Consider the following 20132-nt stretch of genomic DNA (forward strand, 5'->3'; position numbering starts at 1 on the left):
GCAAGGAAAAACTCCCTATAATGGTGGGGAATTAGGAAGAAATCTCGGGAGGACCAAGACTCAAAAGGGAAACCATCCTTCATTGGGCGGCCCGTTAGCACAAGTCCGTGGTGCACAGGGTGGTTCTACAGTTATAGTTAAGGTTTTTGTTCCCCGGCCAAGTAGTCACAGTCCCTTCGGTGTAGATGTTAAGTCTCAGGTAGGAGCTAGCCTCAGCACATTCTCTTGCGGAAATGGCACATCAATCAGTACATCCACCAGCAAGCCAGACCATCTCCTAGGTGCTTGCATGCAATTGTCTTGGGTAGAAGCATGCAAAAAGATAGACAATACATACTGAGTGTGTGGACATCAATTTAAACCACCATTGATTTAAACGTACATAGCTCACGTGCCAGTGATGAGCATGTGGCTCCGGCAGGCTAATCGGAAAAATGCAGCATAACTAAAGGGAGGGGTTCGGAGGTGACCACAGTCATGAGGGCTCACTGAGACATTCCTTTCCAGTCAAGTCATTGTCACAACTAGAGTGATGCCACGACACAGCTGGATGACAGCATGTACCAGCCATGGATTAAAAAATTGACTCTTGTTTGCTAAGATTCATGTCAAGCACATTTGAACTAATTGAACTCTTATTTTGGCAAAGCTCTGTGCTTGTAAACCATTGTTTTATATCAAATCAATGCTTGAGCTGATGAAGTTTGTAACAGCACCAAGGAATGAGAACATGCTCTTCTAAAAGTGCTGATTTTAAGTTCAATCATCTCTCTAGATGCAAATCATCTTTTTGGAAATGTGTGAACTGATATATTGTGAGTAATTTACTCTTGAGTAGGTTATGATACACATTAGTGAATTTTTAGGAAAGAACAATAAGACAAATATTTCTTTCTGTAGGAAAAGGTACTACTGGGCCATAGAGATATGAAGATATAGAGACAAATGACTACTCTGTCTCAGTTTACCAACCCTCTTAACAGCAGTTTAATTAATCTCTTTTTAGGCCCCTGGATTGTCATGTTAAATATACTCCCACGGTGTACATTTAAATTGCTGTATGGATTTTGTGGCATCGTTTTTGTCACTAGACACCTGAAGAAGATTCAGCAGGTCTCATTTCCAACATCTGAGCAGAAACAACCACTGTTAAAATGCTTTCATGGGCACATTTTCATAAATATCTCCATCCATATTGCCACTGAGTTGCTTTGTCTCTGATCCAAAACAATGTAATTTGCTAAAAAAAATGTGGCTTTCAAGATAGAAACAACTCAAATACAGTAACTAAAGCACTTACAATCCATTACTTACATTCGCTGACAGCTATTGGGTTTATCTTAAAATTTTTATCTTGGATCTGTGTAAGAAACAATTTTCACATATCAAAAATCAAATAATGCAAAGCATGACTGAATGTGTAGTTAGTTTGCACTTGTGGTAAACTTTTTTCTAAAAGTGCAAAAAAAAAAAAAGGTTTGAATTTTTCATTCAGGTCCAATACTAAACAAAAATGTGGACTACAGGTGGATTAATAATAATGGAGTATCCATATTTTTTCCACCAGTGTTGATGTTTTCACATCTCCTTTCCAAAGATGGACACTCTTTTGTCTTTCTACCTCCTTAGCCCTCCTAAAAACAAAGTTACTGATTGAAGGAACTGAGTACTTTTGTTGAGAGAGGGCCATAAATCAAAGCTTGCAGACGGAGCTTTGATTTCTCTCCTCTTTCATTATTTCTTTTTTCCTCTCAGTGTTGTCATCTTCTCCTCACTCATCACGTTGGATCTGTCTACATCCATTTTTCCAATGCTGCTGTACCAGGTGTGACGTTCGTCCACGTCCCACAGCTTTGCCCCACGTCCCCCTTGCGGACGGTCGGTGCACGGGGACGCCATCGACGCCACGTCCCGCATATGTACACTTCCTCTCGCTGTCCTTTTCGCAGGACGCTTCCTGGCTGTGAACAGCTCGTCGGTGACGGGACCGTGGGTCCTGAGCCCCTGGCTTCGCTCCCTCCACCGACCCTGCGGTCTCGACGTGACACTCTTCCTGCACCCCAGGCAGAAGGGCCGCTACACGGTGTGGCTGATCGAGAGAGACAAGGCACCACTGTCTCTGCTCACCACCGAGCCCCCCCACGTCACAGGGTGAGTTCCTCTGAGCTTCACTACTAGACGGCTCACCACTCACGGCAGGACTCCAGACTACAACAGATTGGCCAGGAGTACAGACTCAATCACCTCAAACATCCCTCAACAACAATTTAGATAATTGGCCCAGGGAGTTAATGCATGGCTGAGAATGCAAGGGTCCTTTGTATTCCATGATTACATGCAATGGTTGCGATTTCGATAGGCATTCATCAGCTGGTTATTTTAAGACAATTTAAATGATTCTACAGCTTGGAGAAATTATATATGCCATTACAGCCATATGAGGGTTTTTTTTAGTTACATTGTTTATGAACTATCACACTTACAATATCCTGTAAGATTTTGTTCACAACTGACACTTTCATCCTAGACAAATTCAGTCACATTTGAATCATTTTAATCTGAGTACATTATTACATCCATGAGCATTCAGACTGACAACATAATGTACTTCAATTAAATTGTCCCCTGTTGTCTGTAATGCTGTCAATCAGTAATAACGTCTTCCCAAAAGTCCCAAGAGCTACTGGGGTTTCCGTGTGCTGTGAGCTAACAGCAGGGCTCAGCGTTGGGTACTAGTGTCCACCACGCCCTTTGCTTTCCTCGGCTTTATTGTGTTCGTCGCACTGGCAGAGTTGTGTGTGTCTTCCGTGAGAGATCAGGATGCCGCATGGTTATTGCTGCATACAGAAGAGCATCGGGTGTCTTTGTAGTTCTGAGCCATTACTTTCGGTCTTAACAGCTCATCCATTCCAAGCACCCTGGATCACCTGATGGTTCTAGAGTACCCACCTCACCACACACTCCCATCTGGATCACCTGATGGTTCTAGAGTACCCACCTCACCACACACTCCCATCTGGATCACCTGATGGTTCTAGAGTACCCACCTCACCACACACTCCCATCTGGATCACCTGATGGTTCTAAAGTACCCACCTCACCACACACTCCCATCTGGATCACCTGATGGTTCTAGAGTACCCACCTCACCACACACTCCCATCTGGATCACCTGATGGTTCTAGAGTACCCACCTCACCACACACTCCCATCTGGATCACCTGATGGTTCTAGAGTACCCACCTCACCACACACTCCCATCTGGATCACCTGATGGTTCTAGAGTACCCACATCACCACACACTCCCATCACTGCCTCATGCTTGGAGCTTGGGTAGTTTTCCCACCCACCAACTGGCCAAACGTTTGCACGTATATCAAAATAAGTAGTTCACTGCATACTCCATCAAACCTGAATGTTAATCATGTTGACTGTAAGCACAAAGGTTGCGCCTGCGAGTCCAAACCACTTTTAGGAGCACGTCTGAAAGTACTTTTTTATTATCTTCTTTTAGCCATGATGTTTTAAATTGCATCACACTCTTTTTATTACTAATACATGAAACAATGTTCATATGTGATGGGAGCTCACACACGTACCTCCCCTCACGTCTTTCCGAGAAGCGTTTGTAGTCAGCCACAGATGGGATCAGAGAGAGGGCCACTCTTCTCATTTGTAGTCTGCGGTAGTCTCCTTCTCACTCTGCAACCTGCCTCTACCCCCATAACCCCCCAACCCAAAGAGGAGTGCGCCTCACTACACACAGCTCAGAAGCACACGGTGAAAATCACACTGGAACAGCGAGCAAAAATAGCCCATCCACGCGGCAGTCCCTTTACAGGGAACCGCGGCCTCTCATCTCTCAACACGCAAGTCGGAGGACTGACTCTGAGTGAAGCAATATTTCAGTCATATTGCATTCTGTGCACCGTTCAGGGTCACGGAGCTGCTTTCTACACTCTTAACGGGCCGATCCTCTGCGAAAACTCGCGCGTGGAGGGACCAGGCTGTGAAGTTGCAGCAATCTGCAGGAGCCAGTGTGCATCATTTAACTCCAGTTAACTTCCTGCATGCGGAAGAGGCGCGTGGTCGAGGGACAGGAAAAGCATGTCGCCCGGGAAAACACGGACCTGGAGGGAAGCAGACGGCTGCCCTACAGGGTGCTCTCGGGAAGGGATTACACGCTCCACAAAGCAGCCTGCACCTTGGCGGCTAAGACAGGGGCTCCACGAGAGGCGCGCGTGCCCCGCGGATCGCTGCCTCGGAAGATTAGCTTTGTGTTCGCCAGTCGTCCCCCAGGAGTTAATGCAGAATATCAGCCGCGCTCCGAGGTGTGCTAGCTCTCAGATTCCCCGGAATGCTACCAAAGGTCAAAGGTAGAGGAGACGTATCCTGGGAGATGTGGAATCCTGAAACAACACTGCAGCCCAACAGGGGATTAAACTTTCAAAATGGTGCCATGGAGTGTGGCAGTGGGTTTGTGGGGGTAGTTATGGGTTTGTGGGGGTATTTGTGGGTTTGTGGGTGTTTTTGTGGTTCACCAAATCTATGCTCTGTGACTACAGACCAGATTTACTGAATGTGGATTTATTTGTGCTGAATCTCCTACAAATCACAGTTCTGATTATTTCAATGAGAGAAAATGTTCTTACCAAGAAGATGGGAAATAATGACTCTAAGATGCTTTTAAGCTTTTATGATACAACCATTACCTGATTAGTGCTTGAAAACAGGACTTCCTAAGCCTATGGTGATTTACAGTGCTTGCATATTGCCTGCAGGGTTCTCTCACAAAAGTGACTACCTTTCAGCTAAGTCAGACACTACGTTCTATAGGCAATGCATTATTGAGTAGTTTAATTATGTTGCTTTAGCAGCCGCGTGAGGTCCAATTATAGGCTGCATCCTTTTGATTTAACTAATTGGTCTCAAAAGTATTGTTGAACATTTCTTGTTTGGACTCTTATTTGCTCTTGTTCAACACCTGCTTTCATCAGTTAATGAAAGATACGCCAGTGGGTCAGTGCACGTATTCACAAGTTACACAAGAGCGGGCAGCTTTTCATTTGGAAATTTCACTTTGGAAAAACCCCATTTTGTCTAATGTCATTATGCAGAATTCTGCAAGACATTCTAGGAGTTTGTTCAACGGTAAACAAAGCACACGCATGCTGTACTTAAATAGAACTGTGAACAATTTCAGTTATCTGAGTGGCGGCAGACATGGAACAAACAGAAATGTCACAAAGGCATCGAAGACCGAATGACTCCTTCTGCGGATATGTCACCACATTCAGCTGCCTATTTTAGAGTTAAGTTTCACATACTTGAAAAGAAAAAAAATGTTCTTCACCACCACTTATTTCATTATGTAATGTGGAATGAATTAATTACCCATGGATGTACAAACAAGCAATTAGACAAAACCAACCACATTTCTTCTCAGCAGTCATGTGAATCCCAGTGCATAGATCCATAATGCTTCCCTGTCTCCAAACTGGGGGTAACTACAACATATGGAGCTACTGTTGTCTGGGAACATCAGCCCATGTTTCAAATCTAGACTTATACGATACCAGTTTTGGGGTGAGAGATCATTTTCTGACAGTGGGGAAATTGCACAGTATCATTCCTCCAGCATGACTAAGTGCTCACACTCAGTTACTTATCTTTTTTCTTTACTCTCAGCTAGATATTGCTTCCAGGTTTCTGATTGATCCACTCACTGGATATCACTTCATTGCGATGTGAAGCACTGGCGGCCCAAATGGAAGCATTCCAGCATGCGAGGTCCACAACACAGGCTCTGCCAGTTCTCTGCACTCAGGTTAATAGACTACACAAGTCCTTGCCACACTCCCCAGATAACTGTAGTGTCAATAATTTACTTCCATAAGACTTTCAAAGACAACTCACTCCTCCTATGTGCCTAGAGAGGGATCTATAGGTGTGAAGTTGGGGACAGCTATTAAGGTTCATGCTGTCTTCTGATATCAACAATCCCCTGTTGCTTTGGGTAACCAAACCACCGGAGAGACGCAGGGCCACCATCGTACATTATCCACCCGCCTCATTTTACATGGGTCATTACTCCTCCTTCTGGTTTACATTCCACTCAGCCAAAAGTTTTCATCACCTCTTCCTTGGAGAGGGAGAGCTTCAGACACCCCCCCACCCCCCACCCCACCGTACTCAGCCCTCAGCTCACCACTCTCTGTTTCCCTCAGAGGCTCCGCACGGCCATTACTTCAGCCTGCCGCCATTAGCGGGAGACAACAAGAGCCATAAATACACTGGGGGAAAAAATAACATGAAAATCGATATGTGCTTGCCATCCGCCAAGAGATTTGTGGTCATTCTGAAGATGCTGTTTTAGATGTTGCATGTGGCTACAGGTAGAAAGAGCTCAATATCATTAACGGTGCAATTCAAATAGGTCTGAGGGGGAGAACAATCTTCTTCTCCTCCACTGCTGTCTTAACATCTGCTCAAGCATAACTGACATTGTTAGCCATTTCACGCAGTCGAAGTCGTTGGTGTTTCAATTCTTTTCTCCGTTTCTGGGGATGCCTTACATAATATTTCACGGCCAGGTGAACATGCAGAGAATTTCACAGCTATGTAGCAACCCCCCAAAATGGCATTCCCAATATGTGGGAATTAATTACTGCTCCTGGGTTGAGTGAGAGTGGCACGGCATGTCTTCTGCCATGTGTCACGTGACTTTGTTTACTACTGGCCTCGTGACATTTTTCCTCAATACTCCGTTTAGCGTCTGCCAGAGATGACCTCTCGCTGTTGAACCAGAGGTGCCTGAAAGAGCTGCTGATGGGCCTGGGATGACTCTGCCTACCAGGATCTGGGAATGATGCCAGCGGCTGCATATTCATAGACGCCGCTCGGGATCTCAGAGACATATATACCCTCTGTTTCTCCCTTCACTACTGATGCTATGCACATCAGGACCTGTTTATGCCACGCCAGCCTTCTTACTGCATTGTAATGCCTTAAAATGCAAATTATACCAGAATATGTTTTTTTTTTACCTATTCAGATATAGTTCTGTTTTCAGGATTTATTGATAAAGAAACAAAGACGTTGTTGTATCACATGACAATTAGGCAGATATACATACGTGCCATCGTTTTTATCAATCGTGTTTTTTTGGCTTGCTTATTGTAATGTGGTTCTTGTGTGTTGTGCAGAACAAAATAATTACAGCATTACAAACTATGGCGATGTTCCAGAACGCGACTTCCATGACTTCAGTGGCTTCTCCAAGGATCCATAATGCAGCTATTATTCAAACAGGGACTAACCACTGTCTGCCTTGACAGACAGACAACTAGATGAGCTGCAGTGAAATCCTGTTGTCAGCACTGCCAACAGCACAAAGACAAAGTTGTGCCCATTGTGGGTGTTTTGTCAAGGCCCAGTGGTTCAATGCGAAGACATTTTCCTCTCCCACCCCCCCCACTCTCTGTCTTTGAGATGTCTGAAATGTAAATGCCCCCGTCTCCCTGCATGTGCATTCCGCTACCCCACCCACCCACCCCCTTCCAGCTCTCTGCACCTCCCACCACCCTCCGGCAGCAAGGGCAAGGCTCCCGCGAGCCCGCGTCCTCATCCCGCATTCGTTTCATATGCAAATGAGGCTCCACCCAGCACCTGCACAGCCGCTGCCCCTGACGCCGCCGCTCGAGCAGTCGAGTGCCGTGCTGCTTTCAAATGCGCCACTCAATTCTGCTGACAACCCGTGTGAGATCTTTAGACCCGCGCAGTGTTGGATGCCGGCATTTAGGTTTTCGTTATTTGCAGCTGTACCCATCCTGTCCCTGCTGAGCACATCGCATTGAGGTCGTAGCTAACACGCGTGAGGCGAGGCCAAAGGCAGCCAGTGGTGTTGGGACCCGCCTTAGGTAGCCGAATACGAGCATGACAACTGTGGGCCGACGCAGGAGCGTGATAACTGGAGTCACGACGTCGGTCGTGAACTTTGAGTGTTGGAGTGTTTATGAGGTGACAGGAAGCCCTACAGAAAGAGCTGTCCTAGAGTAGACTCATGTAAGGGCGAATTTGACAGGATATGGAGCTTGTTCAGCAATACATGCTTGATAGCGATACGATTCTGTCTACAGCCTTACACCTGGGGTGATCAGAAACGCAATGACTTACCAGCTCTTACCTGCTCTATGTAAATAGCAGTCAACTGTCACACTGCACAGCATTGCTAATTATGATGAGGTAATTAACAAAACCTAAATGCAACGGTTTTCTCTCAGAAGATTTAATTTAGGTTTATAAAACATGATTTCTTAATCATTCAGTGTCTTATGAAGCGCTCAGTTTTTATAAGAATCTTGGGATTTCCAGGAAGCAATCCTATCTTGCTCAGACCTTTGGAAGGCAGGGAGTGAAAAAGTTAATATATAGTAATTGAAAGCCACGTTAAAGCTGTTCAAAGCAGAGAGGCCTCAGAGGCACTAGAAAATATGAAGCTTATGCTACAAATCCTGGAGGAACCTGATCCAGATGCTGTTAATCTATGCAGTTATAAAACATACTCAGGCTTCATACCAGTCAGACAGAAGCCATTCACTGTGTGTAGCATTGTGTGTGTGTTTTGTTAATCAAACAAAGTAGTAGGCTAGTGTGTGTGGGGTGTTGACACAGCCTTTAGGGGTATGTAGTTTTATTATTACTTTTTTTTGTTTTCTGGCATTTTGGCTTAAGTCATTCTACATCTGGGTAGTATTTAGTCTTCACTTAGTGAGTGTGGAAAGCTGTAATTGGAGGATGCCAGATGCGGAGGCAAGCCATTGGTCAAAATTATTCAGTAGCCTATTTAAAGGGATTCTTGAACAGCTAGAGCTAGGGCCGCGGGCTTTGGAACGGCTGTAAATGGACTTTCAAATCTTACATACTGAACACTGGACATCACAGTCTACGTTCATGACTAATGTCTCTAGAGAATGCATTCATTCTACTTAGAATGCTTAAACCTTTGACTTCTTTAGGTTTTTTTTAAATACTAAGATTTAGCATTTCATAACATTTCATTCAAACAAATCCTTGACACCTGATGTTTTCACATGTGAGTTCTATATTTTATTATTTTATTTATTTTAAACAACAATGCACAACAATTTCTAGATTACTCTGAATAGTATGTTAGCGTAGCTTTATTTGCAGAAGCTAATATTCATCACAGTTTAGAAACTTGGTAGCATACACACAAGGTGGCACCAAGGGGGAGAGAAAGAGAGAGAGAGAGAGAGAGAGAGAGAGAGAGAGTAACAGTTGGAGAATCTTTATTCTCCATCTCAGACTCGAACTCAGGAAAAAATAATAAGAAAGCTGACGAGGCAGCTGTAAGTGTTTACTGTTAGCACAACAGCAGCAGACAGCAGTGGGGAGACATGGAGGAGAGTATCGTGGCAAGATGGCGGCAGCTAGCAGACGTGGGCTAACATAGCATGGGAAATAAAGGGGAATAAACAAGAGGCAGGTGCAAGGAATAAATTGCTAACTAGGGGACTGGAAAAGGAGCAGGGCTAATGTGGGTGGGCGTGTGAGTGGGCGTGTCCCTCGTGCTGGGAGGCCGGCGAACCAAGAGATTTTTTTTTTCACTTTAAACAATAAGCTTTTGATTTTCGCATTACAAAGTTAGGATAGTAGTATGCTATTGTTATTATTTATGTGCTTGTTTGTGTTGTGTTTATTTTTCTTTCACCCATGATGATGTAGCACTTAGTTTTCCTTCACAAACAAGTCAATAAATCAAAACTCTTGAAATGACAAAGGAGGAGTTTTCCCAAATATCTCGCTCACAAGAAACACCCTCATGGCAGGATCTGACAATCATGGTTTTGAATATTACTGTTGCACAGGTGGGGAGGGGCGGGGAGGGGCGGGGAGGGGCGGTGGGTTCTTGCTGAAACCATCACCATCTAGGTGATCTCTACACAATGATCTTTCTTCACAGCCCACCATGGCATTTGATGAACGGATGACTGGATGAATTGTGAAGTGAATGCGGGGAGTTTCATATATTTTTGGTGGATCTTGCGCAACGTTAGAAGCGTTTCACCATGTTTCACCATGATGTCAAATTGAACAGAAGATGGTTCGGTATTTTTTGATGGAGAAAGAATATCCTGATGGAGTAGCAGTTTAAATAGTGCTGTCTCAACTTTCTCCTGAGCTCAGAGATTCATCGTTCAGCCAGACGTTTGCAGCTGACATCTGGAACAGGCAGTGCCACACCACCCCATTTCTCACACCACTGTAATACTCAGAGGGCAAAAATGATGTTTGGTTACTCAAATCAGTTTAGGCAGAAAGTGCTGAAGTCTTTTCCAATAATAAGATGGAGGTGAGAAAAACCGAAGGCATACGTAGGCCACAGAAGTGTCAATTATGCTATAATGAACCATCATTTCAGAGGACAAATTATCTCAGTCATGAATAAAGCAGACCTTCAAGCCTCATTTAAGGTGTCCTCTCATCTGGCACGCTGATGTTTCAGTAGGCCACTTAGCAGCAGGCATACGTTGTTATATTTACCTTTTTTACTTCTCAAGAACATACTTTAAGAGCAGATTACATCAAAGCCACAGAATTGTACAGGCCCAACTGAAACACACAAAAGATCTGTAAAGCAACAGAAACAGACAGGCATAACAAGTGTGGAGATAAGGCAGAACCCTAGAGCTGATCATTGTTTATTAAGGGCAATGCCAAAATCATTGTAGTTGTCACAGTTCATGGACACGTCGCCGTGAGACATATAACTGGGACACATAGTGATACAAAACATAGCAACAACACAAGAAGCAAGAGAATACACTGACAAACATTAGTCATATAGGTAATTTACAAATAACCGACAATACAGCAGGACAATACACACACACACACATATATATATATATATATATATATATATATATATATATATATATATATATATATATACCCAGCTATATTAGAGGGAAATGAGACCCAGGTGCAAACAATGAATGGTGGTGATACACAAAACACAAGACGAGGTGGAAACTAAACCAAAACAAAAAACAACACAAACACGGGGCGTAGCGGCATGGGGACTGCAGTGCTGAGGATACACTGTCATTAGGAAAAATAAAGAAGTTAATTAGGCCCTCTGTGAACCCACATTGTTTTATAGGATCTATAACATACCTGAAAGCCTGCCTGAAATAACACGCTCTTCTACCTCATGTTAGGTCCATGGACTTCAAATTACACACACATGCATGCACACACACATTTTTTATATATACACTACCAGTCAAAAGTTCTGACACACCAAGTTTATTTATTTTTAATGTTTTCTACATTTTAGAAAAGCAGTGAAGGTATAAAAATTATGAAATAACACATGACTATACTGTTAAACCAAAAGAGATGGTTTAATAGATGGCTGTAGATCTATTCAGTTCTTCAGAGCTGCCCATTCTGGATGATCTTGGTGTTCTTAAACATCTACCTATGAGGCAGCACCTATGAAGTCCTGAAGAGATTCTCATGTAACCTGAGCGCTAGGTTTGAAGAGGCAATATATATACACACACACACACACACACACAAAGCACAGCACCACCACCTACTGAGAGACAGATAGTGTACCCCCACCAGGATTCAAATGTCTAAGACCAGACAGACCAACCTAAGCACAGTCTGGATTACAAGAAAGCATACACTGACACCTTTGGGTAGCCGGCATCAGACATTCTAAGACTGGAAAAGGCATGACTGAAGTGATTCAGATTTAAAAATCACTCTGCATCAGATTTCTGCATCTGGAACATTCACTACTCCGACTTTAAGATCGGCAGTGCTATGATACCTAGTTACCTCAGTATCACATAGACACATCGTGTTTCATCAGTCAGATAAGTACTGAAGTATTTTAAAGAAATTAAACTGACGTGAGAGGTGTCTAATACATTGAACTGTTGCTATATTAGTCTAAAATTTCTGGAAATCAGACCTCTGTGCCCCATTAAAGGTGTGAGTCAACCTGACATGGTGATGTTTTAGAAGACCATTAGTGATGCTTATTATTATGAATAGTAATATAGCCATGGTTTGGTGGAATCTGATGAATTCAGATCTTAACAAGAAATCAAATCAATTCAACAGAGAGTCTTTTGCAGGATGTTTGCGGTACCCGTGAGTGTGATTTATTTTGCCGTTCACTGGAGAGCGATTGTCTTGGGACATTTACAGATAGTTGTCACCTACCTTCTGCAGTGTTGCTAATGTCCCTGCTCTGACTGGCACCGCTGCTGCCATGGCATTCCACGTTCACGTCATTTAGAGCCCACGTGTCCGTCAGCGTGCACGTGCTCTCTCGCTTGTTATAGCACGGAAAGTCAGGAAGGCTGTCTGCTGGCGTCTGGGGCTATGGTTCCCGGCAGGCCAGAGACACGGGCGTGCGGCGCTCGTCAGACACCTGCACCAGCAGGTGTCACACCTGCACCAACAGGTGTCACACCTGCACCAACAGGTGTCACACCTGCACCAGCAGGTGTCTGCACGCCGTCCGGTGGATGTGGCTGGATGCTTTGTGTTGTCTGTGGATGCACTCTCAGACAGCCAGAAACTACATGGCCCACGCGCTCTACATGGCTCACGTGCTCTACATGGCTCACGCGCTCTACATGGCTCACGTGCTCTACATAGCTCACGTGCTCTACATGGCTCACGCGCTCTACATGGCTCATGCGCTCTACATGGCTCACGAGCTCTACATAGCTCACGTGCTCTACATGGCTCACGAGCTCTACATAGCTCACGTGCTCTACATGGCTCACGAGCTCTACATGGCTCACGCACTCTTCTGCAGTGTTGAACATCTGCACTTATTGACTGGTTACTTTTCTGGAGGTACCTGGTGGTGGGTACCTGGTGTTGGGTACCTGTTGGTGGATACCTGGTGTTGGGTACCTGGTGTTGGGTACCTGGTGGTGGGTGGCTCGTGGTGAGTGGCCCGTGGTGGGTACCTAGTGGTGAGTGACTGCTTTTGGGTGCCTGGTGGTGAGTGGCTGGTGTTGGGTACCTGGTGGTGAGTGCCAGGTGGTGGGTACCTGGTGTTGGGTACCTGGAGGTGGGTGGCTGGTGGTGAGTGGTTAGTTTTGGGTATCTAGTGGTGAGTGATTGGTGTTGGGTACCTGGTGGTGAGTGGCTGGTGTTGGGTACCTGGAGGTGGGTGGCTGGTGGTGAGTGATTGGTGTTGGGTGGCTGGTGGTGAGTGATTGGTGTTGGGTGGCTGGAGGTGGGTGGCTGGTGGTGAGTGATTGGTGTTGGGTGGCTGGAGGTGGGTGGCTGGTGGTGAGTGGTTGGTGTTGGGTGGCTGGAGGTGGGTGGCTGGTGGTGAGTGATTGGTGTTGGGTGGCTGGAGGTGGGTGGCTGGTGGTGAGTGGTTGGTGTTGGGTACCTGGAGGTGGGTGGCTGGTGGTGAGTGATTGGTGTTGGGTGGCTGGAGGTGGGTGGCTGGTGGTGAGTGGTTGGTGTTGGGTGGCTGAAGGTGGGTGGCTGGTGGTGAGTGGTTGGTGTTGGGTACCTGGTGGTGAGTGATTGGTGTTGGGCTATGTTAGTGACATGATGTCCTTCTATTTCAAGACTAAAGCCGCTCAGCCATTCCATGGACACTTAGTTGCTTATAATAATAATAATGTGATGATTAAGGAATGAGAAAAGCAAATCTGTTGAATGTCCTGTATCCCATAAAATATTATAAATTGCAAAAGATTCACCAAATTAATATTTTCAATTAGTTATTATAGCATTCTGTTTATATCTGACATTTTTATTCAGACCAAATTGCATTACATCTTTGAGAGTGGATGAATGGATATTTTCTACAGTCTCTCAAGCTTCGATGGAAATTAAAGAAAAATTAATAGCCGGCGTAACATTAACTGAGTCAATAGTTAAACTATAATTACCCCAGCAGGGGTAGAAAATGAGACGCAGTCATATTAAACGGATTACTTTTTTCCAGCTTATGAAAGTTTCAACATTTCATACCTTTGGGATACAGTCGATAATCTTTAGTTTAGCCATCATCTGGTTACACACAGGTAATATGTATACTGTACTTCGTGGACAGAACACCCTTCATCCTACAGGCTTGTGGACTTCTGATTAATTTCCAAACATATACTGTAGGTACAAAAGACCAAGTAAACCCTGTTGAATTATGGATCTAAAGATAAACTCTCCTTTTTTGCTTTCACGTAATACAGATTTTCCCTTTTGCTCCTGGAGGAACACGAGTTCATGCTAATCTCCGCCGGCATGAAAGTGGCTGTTTTGTCATGCGTGTAGGAGGCCCAGACGAGCTCATCTTTAGATGAGGACTCCATCTCCCCGTGCTCTGATTACTGGAGCAGGACAAGGTCTGCCCACCTCAGGGCTCCTCACATCGTTTAAGGGTTTAAAAGACATGAGTCTATACCTTTCTACTCAGCCTTGTACAAAAGCCACATCACACTCCCCCGCACCTTTCTCTCTCTCTCTTCTCTCTCTCTCTCTCTCTCTCTCTCTCTCTCTCGCTCAGAGACTTTCTCTTTAATTTAATTTTCTACAACACTGCACCCCCCCCAAGTCAAAATAAGACACAGAAAAAGAAAAAAAACCACAACAACAACAATAAGTCAGAGCACTGCCCTAGTTTCAGTCAGCCGGGTTATAACGGGAGCGTGGAGGGGGACTAGCAGTTGTCGTGACAGCCAACATGCTGAAGACATGAAAACGAGGCAGCGGTACGGGGTCGCCGCGGCGTCCGCTCGATGTGTGGCCGGCGTGGCAGCCGACCCTCACACTCTCTCCGCCCTCCTCCCCCACACTCCCGACAGCGGACGCCTGGTTTCGCTGAGACGGCACTGGCTTGGAGTGGTTTAGCGCTGTCAGTGTTGAACTGAGGGGCTTCTCCAGACTCTGGTTATTTGCACGCCCGCAAATGGATCCTGTTCCCCTCTTGGAAACTACGTGCAGCGTTAATCTGAGCACACATGGCAGGGTGATGGTTTTTGAAGCACTCTCCCTATACCTCTCGCAATCCTTTTCACACTCTGCGTCTCTAAGCACGTTTCCTAACCTGGAAAATAACGCCTTAGCCGATGTAAATATGTGTGAATCTGTTGATATGTGATTAGACACGGGCTGCTGCATATGTTTCTCCCTGCACAATTATCTCTCATCCTGTGTCTTCCAAAAGCACTCTCCCTGATTTCAAAGTGACTACAAAATTCACAGTTAGAAGTCGTTTCAAACAGTCTCCTGTCCAGTTCCTGACAGTGACTGGCTGTGATGTTCCATGTAGTGCTTTGGTTATAGAAACGTCACAGGACTGAGGATCATTGGTGAGACACAGGGAAGACAGTGGTGAAAGCCCACTCAAAAGGAGAGGATGTTTGGTTGATAAAGCCATCATTGGAAAGGCAGACATTTGCTAATGGCAGACTTTAGCAACCCAGCTGCTGTGATAAAAGAACACTCCTAAGAGGTTATTATGATTCTGCAGAGCAAAAAAGCCATAGAAAAAGATTGAAAGTGGAAAAGATTTCAGATTGCTGCTGTGTTGCAAGCTGCAGGTAAGACTGAGCAAGTCACAGACGCTTGACATATGCCACTTCCTTTAGAAAGACACTTCAAGAGGACAGAGGAACTTTAAAAGGGACTTCTGTCCGAAGCAATGTTTCCCCACACATGCCTGGCACGCATCATTGAAAGTGACAATCAGTTAGGCATGTGATCTGCTTAAAATCACTTTGGAATTGCTTGTCAAATTCACTGTAAACTTAGTCTTTGAATAAATAACATTTTAACTAACGGTACATATCTAAGTGATATAAAATATAAGATTTTTTAAATAGTTTGGTCATCCTATGCTCATATCTTACTGGAAACTGGAGATGAATTCATCAGTCCATATTTATTTCAAAACTAGGTATATTTCTAATTATATTCCTATCCAGTAAATCTCCCTCTTAAATTTTAGCAGGTGCCCAGAGCTGAGAACTACTGATAATATTTAGCAAAAAACTGATAACATTCAAATTATTTGGTTTTATGAAAACTATTAATGGTGACACCACAAAGTCTGTTGGCCTGTTTTATCATCCATGAACGACAGATGGGTTTTCATGGGTAAATGATCATTGTATGTATGCACGAGTTCTGAAGCATTCTTCATTAGTTAAGTATCCTTAAGACTGAATGTGGAGTATATTTCCATGGGGAGCTATTTTCAATGAGTTTTTTTTTCCATTTTTAGAAGGTTTTGTGAGTGAAACCTTTATGTTCATTCACATGTGTATGTTTTAGCACAGGGCTGGTTTCCATGGTGTTGAGTTACAGCTGTGACACACTGTTGTGTAGGGTTCACAATTAAAGTTCACCATCACTGTATAAAAGAGGATTATGGCCATTTAGTGAATTTTAAATCCATTTCAAGGCATTAGATCATGAGGATCTGTGGCTTGTGAAGTGGATATGTCTGCTTTCATCTCCAGAGATGAGGAGTCACAGAGGCCAGTGGAGGTTTGGGAACTGCTTTACCATTACAGTCTTACAGTCTTTTACCAATCTCCCCCAATTTGTTAGTTAGTAAGTTTGAAGATATTTGAAACACCTCCACTGCCACTGTTTTTGTTGCTACTGCAAAGTCATTGTGAGTGAAAAGGAGTGGTCAGTGTAAGACAGCTGCAGGTGTGCGCTGGGTTAGGTCTGGTTTGTTTCTCCTCTACAGCTGTCTATACGGAGCACACCTTCGCACTGAATGACTGACAGCCTACAAAGGAAGAGTATCAGCGAGAGGTCACCTTCCTGCGTCCAACACCAAAGCTCCGTGTAGCAAGTGTGGAATCCCAAATGGTTGATTGTATTCTTTAGTTGGCCTTTCTAGCTGGCAATTACCGTGAAGGGCTTTATAGTGAAAGGTGAAGGGTCAGTAAGGTCACTATCTGAGAGACATAAGTTGTGCAAAACAGGAATGCACCATGGCGATAGGATATGTTTAGCGTAGAAAAGCAGCACATTTGAGCATCACAGGAAGTCCATTTGCTGTCCGTTTAATGTTCAGATCACCCCTAATTTGCTGAAATAAAAATGAATGAAATAATGGAATTGGAATTGGAGTCTTGCAGCTGTGGGGCTATGAAACAGACCCAGGGGGCCATGTCTATGTTTATAATGTCACACAGACTGACTTTCAAAATCAGAGACGCTTGGCAAAAACTGATCACAGTCAAACGAATTACATGTAACCGACACATTTCAGTTAATCATAACATTTGGATGCATTATAATTGGACAACTATACAGAAGAAACAGTGGGAAGAAAAGGTATGTGAACCCTTTCTTTGTCAATTTGCCATGAAATGTGATCTAATCTTCATCCAAGTCAACACTACTGACAAATATGATGTGCCTAAATTAATAATGCAAAAGAAAATCTAATGAATATCATAAAAACCTCATAATGCCATTAGAAAAAGGTGTGTGAACCCTTGAATTTAATCACAACAAAGCTAAATGGAGTCAGGATAGTAAACTTGCAGTCTTGTTAGGAAAATGGCTGTGGAATAGAGCTGCTTTGATAAAAACCTCTCAAACTCAAATCCTCCACACAAGGATAGACATGTGAGCCATGCTTTGCCAAAAAGAGGTTTCGGAGGATCTGACTGACTACTCTGTCAAGTAGACACACAGTCAAAAATGACCCCAAGAGCACAATGAAGACTTATCAATGAGGTACAGAAAGGGTCCTGAGTGACAGGCAAAGATTTGATGTCATTGGTACATGTGTTTTCATGAGTCTATGGTCCGTAAAACCTTGAGCAAGCAGGGTGTCTGTGGCGGGAAAACATGACGTAAGTCGCTGGTCACTGGAAACAACATTGCTGCATGAAAATTTGCGAAAGTGCACATTGACACTCCATGATGGTACTAGCAAAATGTTGTGGACAGATGAAACTGAGATTGAACTGTTTGGTGAGAACATGCAGCGATACAGCTGATGTGAAAAGGTACTGGACATCACCGTGAAAATATCATCTCGTAAAGTATAGTGGATGGAACATTATGATTTGGGTTTGCTTTGCAGCATCAGCGCCTGGCCAGCTTACAATCAAGCAGCTATTAATTCCAAGAGTTCTCTTACTTTTTCCACTACCATATTGAATGTTGAATGTGTGTGGTCAATGAAGGCCTGCGAGATCATAGATTTTTTGGTGTTATTAATTTAGACACATTGTATTTGTCAATACCCTTGACTTGGATAAAGATCACATCAGATTTTAGGACAAATTAATTCAGAAAACCCATAAAATTTCAAAGGCTTCATGTTCTTTTTCTTGGAACTGTATTTAGACGGTGAAGGTGACACACACAGTTAGACTTCAACAGATGTCCAACTCTAAATTTCTTAACCTTTGAAATGACTTCTGCCATGATTTATGAAATGACTTCTGCTTCTTCAGTAGAACATGAACCTGAAAGTGATTCATTTCCAAGTGGCCTGCCTGTTCACTAGAACACTATCACGAACATGATCCATTTGCAAGTGGCCTGCCTGTTCACTAGAACACTATCACGAACATGATCCATTTGCAAGTGGTTTGCCTGTTCACTGGAACACAAACAAGTGTTGAATAATTCTTGAATAAGTGTTGAATAATAGTTTTTTTGTTGAAATTCAAATAGCATGATGCAAAAGTGAGATGGATTTAATGATAACAAAACAAACAAAGGAACTGCCGGAAACAAATAGCCAAATCCAATGGAAACATGAGCAGGTGTGTAAAACACGAACAAAGCCAAGATGGGCACTAGGACATGGGGCTAGAAACAACAACCAACAGGGACGAGATCTAAACCAACAACCAACTATAACTGACACCATGATACAACATGGGGTATAAATACATAACAAAGCCAGGACTAACAAGGAAGTAGACCAGGAACAGGTGAATCCGATTACATGAGGAGGGAAACCGAAACTAGGGGCAGAGTGAAACTGAATGGAAACAAGGCAACACCTGGGAACTTAGAACCAAAATAAGCACGTGGGGGGGGGGGGGGGGGGGGAGCCGCAGCGCAGGGAGGGGACGAACGTTCTTCTGCATTTTCAATATTCATGGCAAGCCGCACCCTGCCACTTAAACAATCTTTTCAACATAGGCTTGACATTTTGAAAAAGCTGTCAGAACACGGGGCGCGGCCTGTGAATCAGGCCCTTGAGTCTCACCTTTTTACGATTAGCAGCTCATTTGAACAACTTGTGACATATGAGATTTAAATGTAACATATTTTTGAAATTGTACAAATGTGCAAACTCTGTGCACCTGAGCAAAGAGGAAAAAATGCACTACCTTTGAGAGTACTGAGACAGCTGTTTGTAAAAGAGAAACTTTAATGTATTCCCTAATGCACAGACAAAAAGAGGGAACCGATGTTCATTAACTGACTTAGCAAAGAGGAAAAGCATTTATGCCAAAATCTACACTTTAATATTAAAAGTTTAGTACCTTGCTAAATATTAAAGGTTTAGCACCTTGTTGTCAAACATCACTAATGAAATCGACATTAACTTCCCTCATAATTCCTTTATTGCTCATAAAGCTAACTTATATCTTTCACATATTGGAATATAACACTAAGCAACTGAGTGTCATGTATGTGGCTCTGTAGTAAAGTCTCGAGTAGCTTACGTAGCTGATATACCTCACAAAAGAGAGACTAGTCAATGTTTCCCTGCTGCACAGCTGCTGTTATACTGCGTCCAACGTGAGGTTTTGACATATTGTTTGATAACATCATGAACCATGGAATCCTCTAGCCTTACATTATGATTTATTAGCAGAATTCTCTCAGGTGTCATGCCCTGTGCCCAGGGTTCAGTTTTAATTGTGCCTTTTGATTGTCTTCATCGTGGACATCTGTAGAGGTGGACCTTTGGGGACCTGAATTATTTTTTTCCTCTTTGGTCTATTGAAACAGCATTTTAGCACTAGTGGCACTTTAAATGATTCTCTGCAGTATGTGGCAGGCACAGTCCCTCCCCCTCACTAAGCATAAAGGCAGAATATAGACCACATGG

The 20132-nt window shown here is 43.7% G+C and overlaps 1 protein-coding gene across 1 annotated transcript in view; it reads left to right on the forward strand.

The window, feature by feature from the left end:
- Positions 1-20132, forward strand: part of alk (ALK receptor tyrosine kinase) — a 290978-nt gene that overhangs the window by 181881 nt on the left and 88965 nt on the right. The window contains 1 exon segment of the mRNA XM_076978386.1: positions 1950-2151. Coding sequence (XP_076834501.1) covers positions 1950-2151 — 202 coding nt within the window.

The sequence above is a fragment of the Brachyhypopomus gauderio genome, chromosome 17, assembly GCF_052324685.1.
Source record: "Brachyhypopomus gauderio isolate BG-103 chromosome 17, BGAUD_0.2, whole genome shotgun sequence".
Taxonomy (NCBI): Eukaryota; Metazoa; Chordata; class Actinopteri; order Gymnotiformes; family Hypopomidae; genus Brachyhypopomus; species Brachyhypopomus gauderio.